Raw genomic sequence first — 19,922 nt, forward strand, 5'->3', positions numbered from 1 at the left:
AGGAAAACTGTAAGACTTTTAAAGTGTAAGTACAGGTTATCTTCATGATCTCAAGGCAGAGTTGTTTTTTTTTGTTTTCAGAGAAAGAATTGTTCAAATACATACCAAACAAAAAGACACACAAAAAAAGATAAACTGGACTATATAAAAATTTAAAAACTAATGCTCATCAAAGGCATCATTAAGAAAATTAAAAGGCAAGTCATTGAGTTGGAGAAGGTATTTGTATTCTTAGTGAAAGGGCCTCATATTAAGAATAGGTAAATAATTCCTATAACATATGTAACAATCTATACAGGAACTTTCCATAAAGAACACAAAACAACCAATAAGCACACAATGAGCTTTTCTATTCTCTACTCTTGGTCCAAGAGACGTGACCTGACCTCATCTCTCAAGGCTAGCAAGGGCATAAACAATACAAACAAGTGGCTGGGGTAGAAATGTGGCCAGGGTCCTGCTGTGCTGGCACACCCAGCAGGACATGCAGGAGGGCAAGAGGTCCAGGGAGGGTTGTCTCTCCCAACAATGGCACAGTTACAATGTAAAATGTGGGATACCTGGGTGGCTCAGCGGTTGAGCATCTGCCTTTGGCCTCAGGGAATGATCCCAGAGTCCTGGGATCAAGTTTCACATCCCGCTCCCGCTCTAAGCCTGCTTCTCCCTCTGCCTGTGTCTCTGCCTCTCTCTGTCTTTCATGAATAAACAAAATCTTAAAAAAAAAAAAACAAAAAAAACCTTTTAATTGGAATGCTAAGTATTCCTATCTCTTCTTTCTCCCTATATACCCCAAATATATCTAGACCAGGTAACTTATTTTGTTGTGGGGACTCTTTGGGCATGCAGGATGTTGAGCAGCATCCCTCGCCTCAATCTGCTAGATGCCAGTAGCATCTCAACTGTTCACTGATGGTACAACCGAAAATATCTCCAGATGTTGCCAATATTCTCCAATTGAGAACCATTGATTTAATTTCAGATACAGAAGTCTATTCTCAAGCACTTCTGCAATGGTAACTTTAAAATACAGTAATCTCTAGTTTCCTATTCCTTTTTTTTTTTTTTTAAGATTTTATTTATTTATTCATGAGAGACACAGAGAGAGAGAGGCAGAGAGAGAGGCAGAGACACAGGCAGAGGGAAAAGCAGGCTCCACACAGGGAGCCCGACGTGGGACTCGATCCTGGGTCTCCAGGATCAGGCCCTGGGCTGCAGGCGGCACTAAACCGCTGTACCACTGGGGCTGCCCTAGTTTCCTATTCCTATTTTCTTCCGGAATGAATAAATAAATTTGGCCAAACAAATGAAGAGCTTCGTATTTCAGTTTTCACATATATATTCTAAAATTGGGATTTAAAATAAATAAATAAATACATACATACATACATACATACTTACATACATAAATAAAGTTGAGATTTTTTAAAAAGATTTTTTATTTATTCATGAGAGACACACAGAGAGAGGCAGAGACACAGGCAGAGGGAGTAGCAGGCTCCATCCAGGGAGCCTGACATGGGACTCGATCCCAGGTCTCCAGGATCAGGCCCTGGGCTGAAGGCAACGCTAAACTGCTGAGGCACCAGGGGTGCCCTAAAGCTGATTTTTTTTTTTTTCGGATTTTATTAACTTATTTGAGAGAGCCCAAGAGCGAGCAGGGGGAGAGGCAGGGAAAGAGGGAGCAGCAGACTCCCTGCTGAGCACTGAGCCCCATGCAAAGCTCAATCCCATGACATGGAGATCATGACCTGAGCCAAAGTCAGATGCTTAACCGACTGACCCATCCAGGTGCCCCAAAAGTTGGATTTTTTAGTCTTAGTCTGAGGAACAGTTATAGATATGGTACATAAAGAAGTCTACCTACAAAGTGGTAAGACACATAACCTTGCAAACAGCTTATAAATTTCTGTAGATAACTTCATAAATGATCCACACAATGATTTGACAAACATTTATTAAACACCTACTGAGTGCTCAGCACTGTACTAGGCACTGGGGGGGTGTAGAGATACAAATGTAAAAGCTATTATTCCTGCCCTCAAGGAGCTTACAATTTAATTTTGGAAATGAATACAAATGAAACTACAGTACAGAGTGCTAGAAAATAATTACAAAGCAACATATTAGTAAGTACATGGACCACAGTACAAATTCAAGGGATAAGTGCTGCGGCACACAGGAGAAGGGATGTCTCCATATGAGATGAAGTCAGGGAGAGCTCACTCAGAAAATATAAAGAAGCTAGGCTTGAAGGGAGTGATGAACAAGAGCTGGGGCCAAAAAACAATCCACACAAAAGACACTGGATGAGAAAGGCACAGGGGCAAGGGCTTGTAAGACAAGTTTGAACACGAGTCGAGGTGAATATGCTGGAGAATGAGGCTAGGGCAGATTAAGCACAAAGGGCAAAGTAATGGGAAATTCGAACACCAGTGCTCTGCTAAGAATTATCTGCTGAGTGTTCTTGACTGGAAATGGATTGGAGGGGCAGCCCCGGTGATGCAGCGGTTTAGCGCCGCCTGCAACCCAGGGTATGATCCTGGAGACCCAGGATTGAGTCCCATATTGGGCTTCCTGCAGGGAGCCTGCTTCTCCCTCTGCCTGTGTCTCTGCCTCTCTCTTCGCTCTCTCTGAATGAATAAATAAATAAATCTTTAAAAAAAGGGGGGGGGGGAATGGATTGGAGGAGGATCACCGTTAACAGGAAGCATTACAGGATGGGGATCTTGAAAGCAAGGGAATTAGAAAGAAATTACAATTACCTAGGCCTCAGATGATACTATATCTGCAGAAGGCTGCAAGGGGATGGCAAAAATGTAAAAGATCCAGCCTCAAGGATAAAACTAAGAATTGGAACGTAGAGTGGAGAGCAGAAAAAGAATAAAAGACAATTCAAGATGGGGAAAAGAAATATGAAGTACAGGGTGCCTGGCTGGCTCAGTCAGGGGAGCACGGGACTCCATCTTAGGGTCGTTGAGTTTTAGCCCCACATTGGGCTTGGAGCCCACTTAAAAAATAGGCAAGGCAGGGAGTCTATTCAGGCTAAAGAACCTAAGCTATAATGCCTATTTAAAAGGAAGATGGGAGTGAGAGACAAGAGTGATGAGATCAGTTTTCAAATACTAAGCTGTGTAGCTATCTGACCCACAAAGCAGGAAATATTAAGTTACTGAAATACAGAAGATAAGTGTAAACAATCAAAATAGATAGAAGTGAATATAGAAAAAAAACTGGATAAAATCAAGACATGGGGGTTATTTTCAGTGGAGAGGAGAAAAAAGACAAAAGCTAGAAATTGAGAGGAAAATGACAAAAAAAAAAAAAAAAAAAAAAGGATCCCACAAGCCAAGTAAGAGAATTCCTGAGATGCAGGGTAACTCAACAGTATGAAAACAGATCAACAAGGACAAGAACTAAGAAAAGGCATATTTATCCATAGGACACTTCAGTGCAATATTGAGTACAAAAGCTAGTAAGAAGTTTCAAGAGTACATTAATGAGAAAATGGGGTTAATGATGATGGATAGTATGTTTGAAAAACCATGACTGATAGAAGAAACAGAACAGCAGTTGGAAATGTGCAGTGAAGTTGAAGGTTTTCCACATTTATGCTGTAGGTAAACTTAACTACTGTCATCCCAATTGACCATACATGCCTGGCCTGGCACAGGGATATTTCATTTCCCTCCAATTTCAATTTTAGTTTCCTGGGGCAGGTTAGAGAGAAATGTACTCAAATCTGTATATTATTGCTTTATCCTCTGAGTTACTCTTTTAAACATGTTTTACTTGTACCATTTAGTTTTCTAGTACTACAAAGCATCAAAAGTATAATTTAAAGATACAGTTATCAACTAGAATGACATTTTCAACCCATTCTCCAGTAACTGCAATGGATTTGCACTACACTGTACCTTCCCTTCCCCAGTGAATTTTCAAACGGCTGGCCAGGGTCAGGGTGTTCATTAAAGACATGGTAGCACAGTGATCAGCACAGGCTCAAGAATCTAATCCTGTAGGGAAGAGTCCCTGCTCTGTCACTTCCCCAGCTACATAACCTTGGTCAACTCGCCTCTCTAAGCCTATTTTCCTCGTCTATAATATATGGGATATAATATGTCATAACCAAGAGAAATACTTAGCACAGGGCTTGGCACACAGTAAGTGCTTAATAAATGTCACCTATGACTATTTAGAGTCTCAGGACTAAGAGTAATGCTAACTGCTCTATATGGGGAACATCCACATTCTAGCGCTACCTTGCTAAATGGTGGAAATCATTGAAACCTATTAAGACGTGTCTTCTATGACTAAGTTGGATGGCAGCAGAGTTACAGAAGAACTACTTTATCATGCTAAAATGAAAAGATCATGATGGGAGAAGAAAGTACTGGTCAACAGTTCATTTCAGATTAAGAGTGTAAAAATAGAATCTGCAGGATATAAGAACTTAGCACACATCACCCAGTCAGGAGCTCACAATAAGGTCATAAAGATCAACACCACTCCAGTGCCAAGAGTAAGAAGTGGAGACCAAGAATGGACTTCTATGTGTGCCCCCGCAAAAACAATAGCCTTTTCTACTTCTTACACTATGTGGCTATTTTTATATGTGGGCTGAGCCAACCTCCATAGTTCTTTCAAGTCACAATCTTTCCTCATTCATTTCAGCATCACACTAATCTTCCTGGGCATATTTTCTTTTCTCTGAATTTCTGTCAGATGCTTAGTAATTATAGTTTAAGTAACATGGCTACACAGTTCTCTGAGTAGAGAGATATTAGCAGGAATACTTAGTCATTTTCAGCATGTTGCTCTAAGAGCTTTCACTGAAATAAAATACAAGTGCCCCTCTGAACTATGTGGGAGGATTGCATGTATGTGTGCACATATTTTCCCTCTGACAACGTACCATCCTATCTGCACACAGGCAGCACCGGCCTCAGGCAGAACTGGTGTCTTACAGAGGGTAAGGCGTAACTGAAGCAGGGAGCAAGGATCTGGAGACAACCAGATTTATTTGTGGTTTCTTGAAATTTCAAGTACAAGGGAATGAGGAATGGAATTCCCTTCAAGTGCAAGGGAATCTATAGGTCAAAATAAATAAAGGGGGAAGAGTAAGAAAACAGAAAGCACCGTATTGAGAGTTAACCAAGGAAACCAGGATGACAAATGACAAGTGGGTATCAAATGACTTAGTGAAACAGGTTTAATTAATAACCTTGATGTTGTTAGTGGCCAGAGTAGGTGACAGCAGAGAAGAGAAGGGATTTTATAGAGAAGGAATTTATGATCCAAATGGCAGACCTTTATGATGAGAGATCTTATGACTGATTTTGGAAAAAAAACATCAATTGTAAAATAATTTGATTAGCAAGTAAGTGTCCCTGCTTAGAACAGTCAATGGGAAGTTGTGTAACTTCTCTTGGCATGTATCCTATCCCTCTGAACGGGATTAATGGAATCAGTTACAATTCTGAAAGCTGATTTTGGAAAAAAGCCAAAAGTAACCATTACAAATGTGATGAACAAGTGGCTAATGGTCATATTTGGAGGAGTGGTAGCACTACTGGAACAGCAGCACTACCAGGATAATTAGATTAGAAGTACTGAATTTAAAGGACAAACCATGTAGGTGCATAGATTCTGGTGAGTTACTGAAACCAGCCTCATTACTTTATATAACATCCTTTGGTATACTGAGAAAGCCTCCAAGAAGAAAGATAGTGCCTGGTGATGAGGAGTTAATACTGTGTCTCTGCTGGATTACAGATGGGAGTACACCAGAATTCAGAAGGATGAGGATCTAGGAGGTAAAGTATTTGACAGATCACCACTGTGGACATAGCTAATGGTAAGAACACCTGGAGAATGGAGGGTAAGGTACTAAGGCCATCTAATGAGGTGGGACCAGGGTAATGGCATGAGTGATACAGATCATCAGGTCAGGGGTTTGTGCAGACTGATAAGAACCAGAGAGGACAGTACTGTAACAGGTCAAGAGGGTTGAGTGTATGTTCTTTGTAAGGATTTTTAGGTCTTCTTCACGTACCTGTCTCCTCTTTCTCCCACGTGATGCTGTAATGGGGAGAGTTTAAACACCTGTGCACCACAGTATACAGTGGGAAGGTGGAAAGGAAAGCCAGAAGTCACCAAAAGGTACAACCACAGAAGCTCAAGAGTACTCAGGCTGAGTCTCCACTCACCTCTTTCTCTGCTTCATCCCCACAACCATCACTTCCTTTGCTGACACAGGTACTGGGGCTGGGGCTGGGGGTGGTGAGGAATACGTATAGATGCCCAATGACTCAGTGGAGTCAGTGAAGGTGATATATGAAGAAAAATGCTGGAGTGCTGTTAAAAATATAGCATTCTGAGTTTGCGTGGGAATACAGGTTTTCACTATCAGGAACATTAGAATAAAAACAAAATGCACACTTAAGCATAAATACATTAAGTGCCTGTAAAAATTTCCCTAGAACTAGGTTCTTAGAAAGCTAAATACAAAATAAGTCTCACATAGAGGCTGCTTCAAACTCTAAAGTAGCTTCTCAGATCAGATATGGAGCACAAGTACACCCTCAGGGGAACCAATGGCGGAAGGGGATCAGAGGAGATGGGAAGAAGCAGAGGAACTAGGAGGTGTGTAGCCTCTCTCAAACCTACAGCTATTCTCCCAAAACAAAACTAAGTGCCTCCATGACAAGCAACCTGCCCTAATGCTATTGTGTTTCTAAAGGATCCTTTAGGCCATCAGGAGTGCCACTCCTTCAGACACCTCCCAAGACAGTCAACCTAATCCACCTGCATCAAGGCACTGGCCCAAACTACTGAAGAGTTATTCTAACTCCACCACCAATATTAATTCTGACCATGGGTGAGACTGCAATGATGACACACTCTGGCTTTTTACTACACTGAAAGACCTCTCACCAGCATGTTTCTCTCATGTTGAATAATGCCCAAACCAATACTGTGTTTTTTTCCCTAAACTCCTATGGATTCAGATTTTTCTCCACTGTGGATTCTCTGATGCCGAATGAGACTTGATCTCTGAATAAAGGCTTTCCCACATTCATTACATTGATAGGGCTTCTCCCCTGTGTGAATTCTCAGATGCTGTATGAGGCCAGTGTTCCCATTGAAAGCTTTCCCACATTCTTTACATTTATAGGGTCTTTCTCCAGTGTGGATTCTCTGATGTTCAATAAGGCCTGACTTCTGACTGAAGGCCCTCCCACACTCATTACATTTGTAGGGTTTCTCCCCAGTGTGGCTTCTCTGATGGCCAATAAGATGTGAGCTCCGCCTGAAGGTTTTCCCACACTCATCACACTCATAGGGCTTCTCCCCAGTGTGGATTCTCTGATGTCCAATGAGGTGAGAGCTATGACTGAAGGCCTTCCCACACTCATTACACTCATAGGGTCTCTCCCCACTGTGGATTCTCTGGTGCAGGATCAGGCCCGCGCTCTGACTGAAGGCCTTTCCACACTGATTGCACTGATATGGCTTCTCCCCAGTATGGATTCTCTGGTGCAGGATCAGGCCTGTGTTCTGACTGAAGGCTTTCCCACACTCCTTACAGTGATAGCGCTTTACTTTGTTGTGGATATCCTGATGGGAAAGAAGGGCTGACCTGTAACTGAAGGCTTTACCACACACATTACATTGGTAGGGTTTCTCCCCAGTGTGGATTCTCCAGTGGCGAACAAGGCCTGAGCTCTGAGCAAAGCTCTTCCCACATTCATCACATTTATGTCGTCTCTCCTGGGCGGGATTTCCCCGCTGCCTTTCTAATCTGCCCAGAAGATCTCGGGTTTCTCCATGCTCAAGACCCCCGATAACATCCCCGTTGCATCTGGCAGCTGTCTCTCCATGTGGTTGGATTCCAGTAGATATTACCTGTTTTGAAGCTAATTCCCTGTTCTCATTCCTGGTCTCACCACCTGAAATGAAAATGTGAGAAACATCAAGCTAAAGTCACTTTCTATTCTCTATGTTAAAAAAGAATCAAACATAAGGGAAACACATGGAAAACTAGCAGTAAACACAAAGCTTCCATCTGTTTCCAAATGCTGTCATAGAGGGAGATGAAAGCAGGGTCTAGCACAAGCCCCACAGGCCAAATGGGGAAGAAGTGCCATAAAGAAAGAGGGATAAAGAAAGATGGGCAGCCCCGGTAGGGCAGTGGTTTAGTGCCGCCTGCAGCCCAGGGCGTGATCCTGGAGACCCTGGATCGAGTCCCACACCGGGCTCTCTGCGTGGAGCCTGCTTCTCCCTCTGCCTGTCTCTCTGCCTCTCTCTTTCTCTCTCTCTCTGTGTGTTTCTCATAAATAAATTAATCTTAAAAAAAATTTATTTATTTATTCACAGAGACACGGAGAGAGAGGCAGAGACACAGGCAGAGGGAGAAGCAGGCTCCACGCAAAGAGCCCGATGTGGGACTCGATCCAGGGTCTCCAGGATCACGCCCTGGGCTGCAGGCAGCACTAAACCACTGCCCCACCGGGGCTGCCCTAAATAAATAAAATCTTTAAAAAAAAAAAAAAAAAAAAAAGAAAGAAAAAGAAAAGAAAGAGGGATGTTGGGAGGGCACTAAAGCAGGGAAGGGATCACCTGAGGAGAAGCTGGGGAGTGGGAAGAAATATGGAACTGCTGAAAAACCTAATGGGACAGAAAGGGAAAAAAGCCGCAGTCACTGAAAGGGCAGAGGCACAACAGCCTAACAGGGTGAAATCTAGGTAAATATTCTACAGGCCTGGGAGCAGAAGAAATAACTCCAACTGCATACAGAACAGTACACAAGAGGAGTCCTGGACTGGAGAACAGAAATCCATCTTAGAGCATTGTTTCTGTTAGTTCTTGAGTTCCTCAACAATGTCTCTCAGGAAGATCACAGCTACTATCACATAACAAAACACCTTAATTGATAACAATAACCAGAGCTCTCCTTACCCAGGGAGAACATGTTTCTGTAATTCTCTGGCCTATTATCTCTGCGATCCTTCTGTGATGGATCAAGAAGCCACTCCTCTCGAATTAGGGACACAGCCATGTCTTCGATCTTCTCCAAAGTCTGAAACAAAACAAAATCCCCATGTGGGACCGGGACTATTCTACAGGTCAAGCTAAGAGTATCAGAGATCCGCCAGGGTTGGAGAGGATCAAGGGGTGGGAACATACTGTGTAAAGGGATCTAAAGCAGCTTGGAGGAAGAGGGAAATGCACCAGTTTTATTGGAGGGAAAAATTAAGAATCATGCAAAAAGGGACCCCCCTGGATGGCTCAGCGGTTGAGCACGCCTGCCTTCGGCCCAGGGCGTAATCCTGGAATCTCAGGATTTAGTCCCACATTAGGCTCCCTGCATGGAGCCTGCTTTTGTCTCTGCCTATGTCTCTGCCTCTCTCTCTGTCTCTTATGAATTAAAAAGAAAAAGAATCATGCAAAAAGAATTTGGGGCAAGTTTCTTGGTCAATACTGGTACAGCGAGTCCAGACATAAGGTAGATGCCACTATTGCTGCTGGAACTCCAGGGCTGGGGTTCAGGGAGAAGCAGTACAACTCACCTGGAACCCTGCTGTGAGAAGTGTTGCTGTCATCTCCTGGTCTCCAGGACTTCCTTTCTGGGAAGGCGTAGGACTCTGAGAAGTAGAGATGGCTGAGAGAGAAAAAAGGAGCTGAGTGAGACCAGCCCTGTCCCACATTTGCAGCAGTCAGCGCTAACTCATTCCAAAGATGCTTGCATTTCAAAACATATGCATATCAGATTTTGCACATAAAATGCTGAGGGGCCCCTGGCTGGCTTGGTAGGTAGAGAATGCAGTTCTTGATCTCCGGATTATAAATTCAAGCCCCAAGCTGGGTCCAGAGATTGCTTAAGTAAACTTTAAAAGTAACACATACATATGTAAATATATTTGTTTTTTTTTTAATAAAAAGAGTAAAATAAAATGCTGATATCTTGAGCACTGGATCTATACCTATGGTTGCCCACAACACATCTGCTCTTGCATGTCCTACTCAGCCTCAAATTGAATGTCAAAAATAGAGTACTGGTTTCCTAACAGGAATTGCTTTATAATTTATTTTCTCCCACCAAAGCTACATTCTATTCTTGTGCTTCTGTACAGAGTTTATTTAGGTCTTGATCTCTTGGCAAATGGAATAGAACAAATTTCTCTCTATTAACTCTATTACCTTTCTGAAATGTCTACCATGACTACCAGTATCTGCTTCCTAGAGATACCAGACAAGCAATACCAAAATTAACCGACTACTGTGTCTTGGACAACAAGCTTTAGAATTTTAGACAATAATCATATTACTAGCTGAAACTGTTTCTATGTTGTTCTTTTAGAAATATTAAAAATCCATTTATGAAACAAATTGCTTTAAACCACATAAGTGAAACAGTAAAAAAAAAAAAAAAAGTGAAACAGTAAGAAAAGCAGAGCAAGTATGAGACGAGTTTAGAATATCTTGTTCTGTAAGAAGGTAAGAAATTCTCAAAAATAATGGAGAAATGTCAAAAGGATGCAGGAGTCAGCCAGAGGGGCCTCCTCTGACCAAATCTCAGACAATTTAAGCATAAAAATAAACATAGTAACAAATAAAAACAGAGATATTTTATTTCTGGAATAAAATAAGAATTTATGAGTCCATACTGACAAATTAATAAAATAAAAGGGGGAGGAGGGAACACTCTCTATTACAACAAATACATGTTAGTGTTTCAGCAACAGAAGCTTGATGAAGAGATTCAAGAGGATCTTGCCACAAATTACTTATTAACTACAAAGAGAAAAATATTAACTTTATAATGACTAACCTAGCAAGAATAACCTTAACTAAGTCATCAAAAATACCAACACCATGGGCAGCCTGGGTGGCTCAGCAGTTTAGCGCCACCTTCAGCCCAGGGCCTGATCCTGGAGACCTGGGATGGAGTCCCACACTGGGCTCCCTACATGGAACGTGCTTCTCCCTCTGCCTGTGTCTGTCTGTCTCTCTCCATGTCTCTCATGAATAAATAAAATATTCAAAAAAATAAAACAAACAAACAAAAAAAACAGGAATAGGACAAATTGCTGCTGTACTGCAAAGGTGGCGGCAATAGCACTTCTGGGGTACTCCTACCACATACACACAACTGGAATTTACACATAAGGAAACATCACACAAGCCCAAATTGCAGTCATTTTGTAAAAGAACCGACCTGTACTTATCAGAATTGTCAAAGTCATGAAAGGCAAATGGCTGAGGAACTATTCCAAATTAAAGGCATCTACAGAGACGCAACTGACTACAAAGGATAATCCTGGACTGGACTCTGGAAGAACATTATTGGGACAACTGGCAAAACAAAAATATAAACTGTGGACCAGATTAGTACTGTATCAGCATTACATTTCCTAACTGTGATGCATTTATTGAGGCTATCCAAGAAAATGTTCTTGCATGAGGAATCATATACTGAAATAGTTTCAAAGAAAGTGACATATTACCAACAAAACCGCAAAAATGACTATGTTGTTAATACACTGGGATAACAGAAACGTGTGAAGATATAAAAATTCCCGAATTCTTTAATTTGTTCATGAATTTAGCAGTGGGACTGACAATCTGTATTTGAAGCCTACAAAAACACAGAAATTCTATTTGCTGGTTCTCTAGGAACTCAACAGGCACTTCCTTTCTCTTCTTACTCCTCCTTCCTCGTCAATGAGATCTGGCCCCTCACCTCTCTCTTGTGACCCTTGGGGCACCAGAGATTTATGCTGGGCTGCCACAGGTCGGAGCTGAGTATGTGGAAGCTCTGGTGCAGACTCTGAATTCACTACCTCTTCCCAGAGTCCATGTCCATGTGCACGGGCTGGGACCTGAAAACAAGGGGACAGTTGCATTACAAGGAATTCCTTTGTGAAAGGAAGCGAACAGCATAAGGGGACCCAGGCACACCTATAGGCATATATGCTTGTTAAAGGAAGCAGAATTTCACCTACTTCCTAGGGGCAGTGAGAACACAAACATGTTGATTAGCACAGAAAGGCATCATTTCTGCTGATGCCCTCCCTTCCTGCCATTCTGCACATGTAATGTATGGAAAGAATGATAAACAGAAACTTAAAGCAGTGCTATTTAGCAGAAAAAAACTTTGGTAATGCACTAGGAAACTGAGGTCTGGTCTCAGATCTACCTTTAATTATGTGTCCAGAGTAATTCAAGTAACAAGCTCTCTACATATCAGTTTCCCATCTGGCAAAGAGGAATAATAATAGTTGCCTAGTTGCCAAGAATGTTACGAGGATAAAAAAATGTATACATAGCCTTCACAAAAATAAAAAGAACTCTACAAATATAAGCCACATGGCACTAGACCTATCTTCATCCTCCTACAACAGAAATGGATCCAGCCTTTCTTTATTCTCCTGTTGTGGTGCCAATATTCCTCCAGCCAGGTTCCAAACCACCCAGTCACAGCATGCACACTCCTTTTACTTACTGGCCGGCCTAATATATCAATCTGCCTTTCCAAATCCTCCAATAGGGTTACCACCTCCTCTCCGTTCTCTAGCTGATGTTCCTTAACCAGAGTTTGGAGCTCCTCAGGCAGGATGGTCAAGAACTGCTCTAGCACTAGTAACTCCAAGATCTGCTCCTTGGTGTTCAAATCTGGCCTCAGCCACTGATGGCAAAGTGCGCGGAGCTGGATCAGAGCTTCTCGGGGTCCTAATGTCTCCTGGTAGCATAACTTCCTGAAGCGCAGGCGAAACAGCTCTTGGCCAGGAGGGTTCTTTTCGTGCAGACTAGATTCCTGGTCCCAGCCATGATCTTCCTCTACCTTGACGATTACCAAGTCTTCTTCTGGAGCTTGGTCTGGTGTGGATGGGGCTAACAATTTTCTTGATTCTGCTGCCATTTAGGGCTGGAAAAGCTCGGGACGCTTGTTTCCACTATCTTTTTTATCTTAAGAGAAGAACTTTCCAAGGATCTCTTCTGTAAGGGCAATTCTTAGGGTAGAGAAACTGTCAAACAACATTAAAGCAAGTCAAAGGTCATAGTAATTTACTAAGGCGTCTTAACAAGCTCCTTACCGCAACACATACCTCATGGCTCAGTCATTTAAGTGATCCCTCCACTGTCCCAGAAGTAACTCCTTCCCTAACTTTCTGCCATGCCAAACACCCATCTGAGGAATATTCCCTTCCTTCTGCTTCCTCTCCTTAGGGATGGGGAATACAGCAAAGTCAGGAAACTATGCAGAGTGGGTCTAATTGAAGGTCTGCATTTAACCTCAGCTGGCCCTCAATGAAGCTGATTTAACTCTTTCAGCATTTACTACATCAGCTATACTGTTATAACACACTTAAGCTCTCAGCCTATCCCTCACACTCAACAGAGGAAACTAATTTTTTTTTAATATTTTATTTATTTATGAGACACACAGAGAGAGAGAGACACAGGCAGAGGGAGAAGCAGGCTCCTCACAGGGACCCCAATGCAAGACTCGATCCCGTGACTCAGGATCATGCCCTGAGCCAAAGGCAGATGCTCAACCATTGAGCCACCCAGGCATCCTGAGGAGACTAATTTCTATATAATCTAGCTCAAGGTATTGTCCAGAACTGTCCTAACACCATGCTCTTCTCCACCTAACAGCATTATCCTACTGTGCTCTCCATCCTCCCTCCTGTCTCAAGGCTAACTACTACTTCTACTGCAGACCTTATCTCCCTCTACAACTCTTTGGAGCACTGGCCCTACCTCTCCAAAGAACCTACAGTTCCTAACCACACATGTAACCGAGAAATCTAGTCCTACACAATAATGAACTTTCACAGTGTTTTATAAATAAAATCATACAGTAGGTACCCTTTTGAGTCTGGCATCTTTTACTTAGCATAATCCATATGAGATCATCAATATTGTTGACTGTATCAGCAGTTTGTTCTTTATATGGATGTACATTTATCCATTCTTCAGTTGAGAGAGCTCTCAAATTATTTTCAGTTTTTGACAATTACAAATAAAACCACTATGAACATCTGGATGTTGAGTTTTAGTGTGAACAAGTTTTCATTTCACTTGAGCAAATATCTAAAACTGCTGGGTCATACGGTTAAGTATAATTTTATAAGAAACTGCAAAACTGTCCTCTAATGTGGCTATAACACTCTGCATTCCACTAGCTATGTGAGAACTGCTGTTGCTCTATCCTGACAAGCATTTGATACTCTTTTACTTTTAACTTTAGATATCCATTGAGTGTGTAATGATATCTTACTATGGTTTTATTTATTTATTATCTTACTTTTATTTTTAACCACTCTCTGGTGCTGCACTATGGTTTTAATTTACATTTTTTCGGGACGCCTGGGTGGCTCAGTGGTTGGGCATCTGCCTTCAGCCCAGGACATGATCCCGGGTCTGGGGATCGAGTCCAGCATCGGGCTCCCTGTGTGGAGCCTGCTTCTCCCTCTGCCTATGTCTCTGCCTCTGTCTCTCTCATGAATAAATAAAAAAAATAAAATCTTTAAAAAGAAAAAAACAACAACAACACACTAGCTATAAATACAAAATACTTTAATGTTAACTGTGCACCATTTGAGAATTTTATGTTAAGATATTAAATACACCAACATTGGGATCCCTGGGTGGCTCAGCAGTTTAGCACCGCCTTCAGCCCAGGGCGTGATCCTGGAGTTTCGGGATCAAGCCCCACGTTGGGCTCCCTGCATGGAGCCTGCTTCTCCCTCTGCCTGTGTCTCTGCCTCTCTTTCTCTCTCTCATGAATAAATAAATAAAATCTTTAAAAAAAAATAAATACATCAACATCATATTAAATGATATCAAATAAAGTCTCAAGAGTAAGACCCATAGAAGTCATTTAATTACCAGATTTATTCATAATTTATACCAAATCAGCCAACCAGTCTTGTTCATTCTCCATCCTGATTATTCTTTTTAGTAGTTCATTTTCTACTTTTTAGTCTCTTCCTTCTCCAATCAGGTTTTTGACAATTACAACCTATAATCAAGTACAAAGATATGGACTACAAAATTAATCTATTATGTATCCTTTTCTCAGTTTCATGTATACACATCCGCATTAAATTGGTAAACATTTTATGCGTAAAGACTGCTTCTTACATCTTCTCTTAAGAACACTGGTCAAGGAGCACCTGGATAGTTCATTCGGTTAAGCATGAGACTCTGGGTTTCACCTCAGGTCTTGATCTCACTGTGGAGAGGTCTAGCTGGGGTAGGACTCTGCACTCAGCCTGAAGTCACCTTGAGATTCTTTCTGCCCCTCCCCCCTGAGCTCTCTCTCACTCTTAAATGGGGGTGCTTGGGTGGCTTAGTTAAGTGTCTGCATTTGGTTCAGGTCTTGATTGAGCTCTGTGATGGGCTCCCTGCTCAGCCGGCAGTCAGCTGGTCCCTCTCCCTTTGCCCCTCTCCCCTGTTTGTGCTGGAGGTGCACATGGTCTTAAATAAACAAATTCTTTAAACATAAATAAATAAGTTTAAAAAATATTTTATTTATCTGTTCATGAGAGACACAGAGAGAGAAGCAGGCTCCCTGCAGGGAGCCTGACATGGGACTCAATCCCAGGATCACCGCCTGAACCAAAGACAGAGAACTGAGCCACCCAGGTGTCTCTATATATTGAGACATCTTAAAAACAAAAACAACAACAAACCTGGTTAAGTTTACTGATTTAGGAAGTTAAAACAGCCAATCTGTAAAGTCTGATCTCAAATGCTATATAATCCTGTCAACTGGGATCCCTGGGTGGCGCAGCGGTTTGGCGCCTGCCTTTGGACCAGGGCGCGATCCCGGAGACCCAGGATCGAATCCTACGTCGGACTCCCGGTGCATGGAGCCTGCTTCTCCCTCTGCCTCTCTCTCTCTCTCTGACTATCATAAATAAAAAAAAAAAAAAAAAAAAAAAAAAGAGTCCCAAGCTCTTCTGACTGAGCCAGCCAGGTGCCTGGCCCGGTCTGCTTCAAATTAAAAAAAAAAAAAAAAAAAAATCCTGTCAACTACTAAAGGCACAACTCACATTTTATTATTTTTAAAACACTGCTTTGTCAGCATTTTAGAGGGAAGAATTATTTATTTCAGAGAGAGAGGGAGAGAAGGGGGGAGAGAGGAAGGACAGAGGAAGAGAGTGTCTTAAGCAGATTCCTTGCTGAGCCCAGTCTCAGGGGGCTCAATCTCAGGACCTGAACCCAAATCAAGAGTCAGAGGCTTAACCCACTGAACCATCCAGGTGTCCCACAATTCAGATTTTAGTAGCATTCTTTTTTAGAGGTGAAAACAAATGTTTTCTTTCTTCAGATTAATTAAGTCTACTTTGGGATATTTGGGAACTTAAAACAAAATAAGAAACTTTCCAGGCTTTAAGATCAAGAAAAAAATAGGTGAGGCAAAAACTGTCCTTTAGGGGCACGTGGGTTGAGCATCTGCCTTCCGCTGAGGTCCAGGGCAGGAGTCTTGGAATGGAGTCCTGGTCCCACTCCCCACAGGGAGCCTGCTTCTCTCTCTGCCTATGTCTCTGCCTCTGTCTCTCATGAATAAACAAAAATCTTAAAAAAAAAAAAAAAAAAAAAGAGAGAGAGAGAAGGAGAGAAAATCCCGTCCTTTACAGTTACCTCAAACTGTGGAAGCCAGTTTTTTTTTTTAATTTTTATTTATTTATGATAGTCACACACACACACACACACACACACACACACAGAGGCAGAGACACAGGCAGAGGGAGAAGCAGGCTCCATGCCGGGATCCTGACGTGGGATTCGATCCCGAGTCTCCAGGATCGCGCCCTGGGCCAAAGGCAGGCGCGAAACCGCTGCGCCACCCAGGGATCCCTGGAAGCCAGTTTTAACATCTACCACATGCCACACTCAACCACAGCACAGATTCAAAATACTTAAGCGTTTGTAAAAACAATGATTACTGCATAAAGATACTTAACTACCCAAACAGGAATATGGATCCTTTTTAGTTGGTGGCAGTGGCAGTATTCATGTCGCCTGACAAAATGACTAGTGAGTGACAGGACTGTTGGGAAGGGGGCCCCTCTAGAAGAGTTCCCAGGCATTTACTTTTCTTACCTTTGATAAACGAAATATTCTGAGTAAGGCTGAATTCTCTATTACCCCAAAGTTGTGAAAAACGTGTCTTTTGCAGTTACCCAACCAACATACCACCATTTTCTGAATACACTACAAAGAGCAGAGTAACAGCAAAAGTAGGTTTCCAGGAATAATTAGGGCTTCCAAAAGCAATATATTGCTTTAAAAAAAGAAAGAAAAGAGAAAGTTGTACTATGAAGGAAATGCGAAAGTGCTAAATAATTCAGGGGGTGGAAACAGCTGGATAAAAGGTAACGCGGGGGCGGTTTTCCCGTTTTCATACACCTTCACAAAGAAAGGAGCGGAAGAGGGGAGCTATCCCCCATGGGGGGGTCTCAGCGGCCCCGACCCCCACAGTCCAGGCGCCCCCGCCTCTGGGGCCCTCTCCAGACCCTCAGGTCCGTCCCCAGCAGCGGCCTAGTCCGGCCACAAAGAGCTGTCCTCCTCCGCCCGGAGCCCGAACCGTTACTCACCACGAGCTCCAGGGGCAGCACGGGACGGGAAAGGCGGGCTGCATAGGCCGGACGGACCAGGAGGGAAAGGCGGGGAGAAAATCGGGAGAAAGCTGTCGCCGGCCCAGGGCCCTGCAGCCCTAACTTCCAGACCCGCGGAGGCACAACATAGACCCGAGGCACTTCCGGAAGCTCTCTAGGAACGCTGGAGGCCTCGAAGCTCTATGGTCGCTCGGCCTGAGCGACGCGCGCGCATCCCCCCGCGGGCCCCAGCTCATCGGAGCCTGCGTGCCACTCGGTCCGCGGACTGGAGTGGGAAGGTGGGTTCGGGCTGGGGGCCTGGGCACGCAAACAGCCCGGCCGGCCCGTTGCTGCCTCTCTCCAGGCCTCCTGCGCAGACTGCCAGTTGCATGAGGCATTCCTGCCAATCACAGTTCATAGCCTTTGGAATCCCGTTTGGCATGGAGGATAGTACACTTTAGGCTACTGTTCAAAAAATCATGGGTTGCTCAGTGGTTGAGCATCTGCCTTTGGCTCAAGTCATGATCCTGGCCTCCTAGGATCCAGTCCGGTATAGGTTCCCTGCAGGATGCCTGCTTCTCCCTCTGCCTGTGTCTCTGCCTCTCTCTGGATCTCTCATGAATAAATAAATTAAATCTTAAAAAAAAATCACGGTGATTGAATACAAATTTGCAACGAACTTTTAGCTGAGTTCAAGCCCTTGCTTTCCTGCTGAATTGCAATCTCTTAAAAAAAAACCTGCTTTGCAGCTTAGCCTTTTAAATGCTGTATCTGTGAGGGAAGCTTCACTGGTAGACTCTAGTTTTAACACCACAAAGTTGGGGGAAAATCTATGTTCACAAGTACATCCCTTCTTGTGTGCCCTGAAGGAAAGCCCACGTCAGTAGGTTGTTAAGTGTGGTATTCGTTATCTAACTAAGGACAAGAACCACAGAGACAGTATTTCGACTGCTCTAAAGAACTGCCCCCAGGGCTGTCCGCTTGCAGGGGACCATATGCAAAACCGGGAAGAGAGTATGTGCCTGCAAGCAGCTCTCCAAAACCTTGATGCATAAAGACAGTGGTAGAAAAAAAAAAAAAAAAAAGCTCAGTGGTAATGAAGACCCCCCCCCCCCCCACACACACACACCCGCCTGAGTGGGACCAGGCCTAACCCTGAGGCAGCCCATCCAGGTGCCTCCCATAAATTCAAGCAACAAAAACATTCTGTTTTTCCGAGATAGGAAAACTATCCCCCACTCGCCCTGACTGGAAAAGTCCCTGAACATGGTCGTGTTGACCTTCAAAGAAATCAATCATGTCATAACCCGAATGCTATGCTACTCCCGCGGTTTTTTTGCCTTTAAAAGATGCCGGGGGGGGGGGGGGGGGGGGGGGGGAGATGCCTGTAATTGCTAATCGGGGCTCTGCCACCTCTGAGGCGGAGAACCCGTTTGCGCAAACGTTCAATAAACCCTCTTGCTAATTGCATCTGCCTGTCTGGGGTCTGAGTCTCTGGGGCGTCCACCGGGACACGTAGGCACCCGTGAGCCAGGGTCCAACAGTAAAAATGAAGATTCACTGATTTCCACACAAACATAAATCTTAATTTACACATCATCTTGGGCAGCCCTGATGGCTTAGCCGTTTAGCGCCGCCTTCAGCCGGGAGTGTGATCCTGGAGACCCTGGATCGAGTCCCACATCGGGCTCCCTGCATGGAGCCTGCTTCTCCCTCTGCCTGTGTCTCTGCGTCTCATGAATAAATAAATGAAATCCTTAAAAAAAAAATTTACACATCATAATACATTATGTTTCTATCATATTTGATTGTTCAAAACTAGTGCCTGCAGGCCTGTGCTCACCGGTTTTCTGGTTCTTCCTGTTTGGGGGATCTTCTTGTGGTCACTTGAAACTTGAAACGGTCACAGTGGGAGGGAAGAGCTTGGTTCTTATCTCACTGAGTTGAAGAATGAATCTAGCAAACAACAGAGCAAGCAAAGTGATAGAAATTTATTAAGCAGAGATACAAAGAAAACTATCAAAAGTGAGAGAGAGAGGTCCTGACTGGGTTGCCACTGAGGGCTTTTTGGTCTGTCTTTTATAGGGATCTGACCAGGGAACTTGCTAAATTTCTTGTCAGTATCAGTGGATTTATAAATTTCATGTCTATAGTTAGAACAAACATGGTGGACTTGTAACAAGATGTTTCTTTGTAAATAGCATGAGCACAAAGCATTCCCTTGTCTCCTCCATAATATTTCTCTACATCTGGGGTTTCTGTGAGCCTAGTAGCTATTAAGGGGGATACTCCCTAACAATTTGGAGC

General features: G+C 43.3%; 1 protein-coding gene across 1 annotated transcript; it reads right to left on the reverse strand.

Moving 5' to 3' along the window:
* Positions 1-1,937: 1,937 nt before the first annotated feature.
* Positions 1,938-18,238, reverse strand: ZKSCAN8 (zinc finger with KRAB and SCAN domains 8). The gene is made up of 6 exons (XM_025986509.2): positions 17,616-18,238; positions 12,506-13,028; positions 11,744-11,882; positions 9,570-9,661; positions 8,959-9,079; positions 1,938-7,949 (listed from the first exon to the last, which is right to left on the reverse strand). Exons 2-6 carry the CDS (start codon positions 12,920-12,922, stop codon positions 6,988-6,990), a joined length of 1,731 nt encoding a protein of 576 aa, XP_025842294.1. The 5' UTR covers positions 12,923-13,028; positions 17,616-18,238; the 3' UTR covers positions 1,938-6,987.
* Between the last annotated feature and the right edge of the window lie 1,684 nt (positions 18,239-19,922).

This window comes from Vulpes vulpes, chromosome 12 (assembly GCF_048418805.1).
Source record: "Vulpes vulpes isolate BD-2025 chromosome 12, VulVul3, whole genome shotgun sequence".
NCBI lineage: Eukaryota > Metazoa > Chordata > Mammalia > Carnivora > Canidae > Vulpes > Vulpes vulpes.

Coding starts and splice junctions, on each gene's coding strand:
- ZKSCAN8 (XM_025986509.2), bottom strand. CDS start 12,922: ATGGCAGCAGAATCAAGAAAATTGTTAGCCCCATCCACACCAGACCAA. Junction 9,662..11,743: donor CCAAGGGTCACAAGAGAGAG/GTGAGGGGCCAG, acceptor TTTCTCTCTCAG/CCATCTCTACTTCTCAGAGT. Junction 9,080..9,569: donor TTCTCACAGCAGGGTTCCAG/GTGAGTTGTACT, acceptor GTTTTGTTTCAG/ACTTTGGAGAAGATCGAAGA.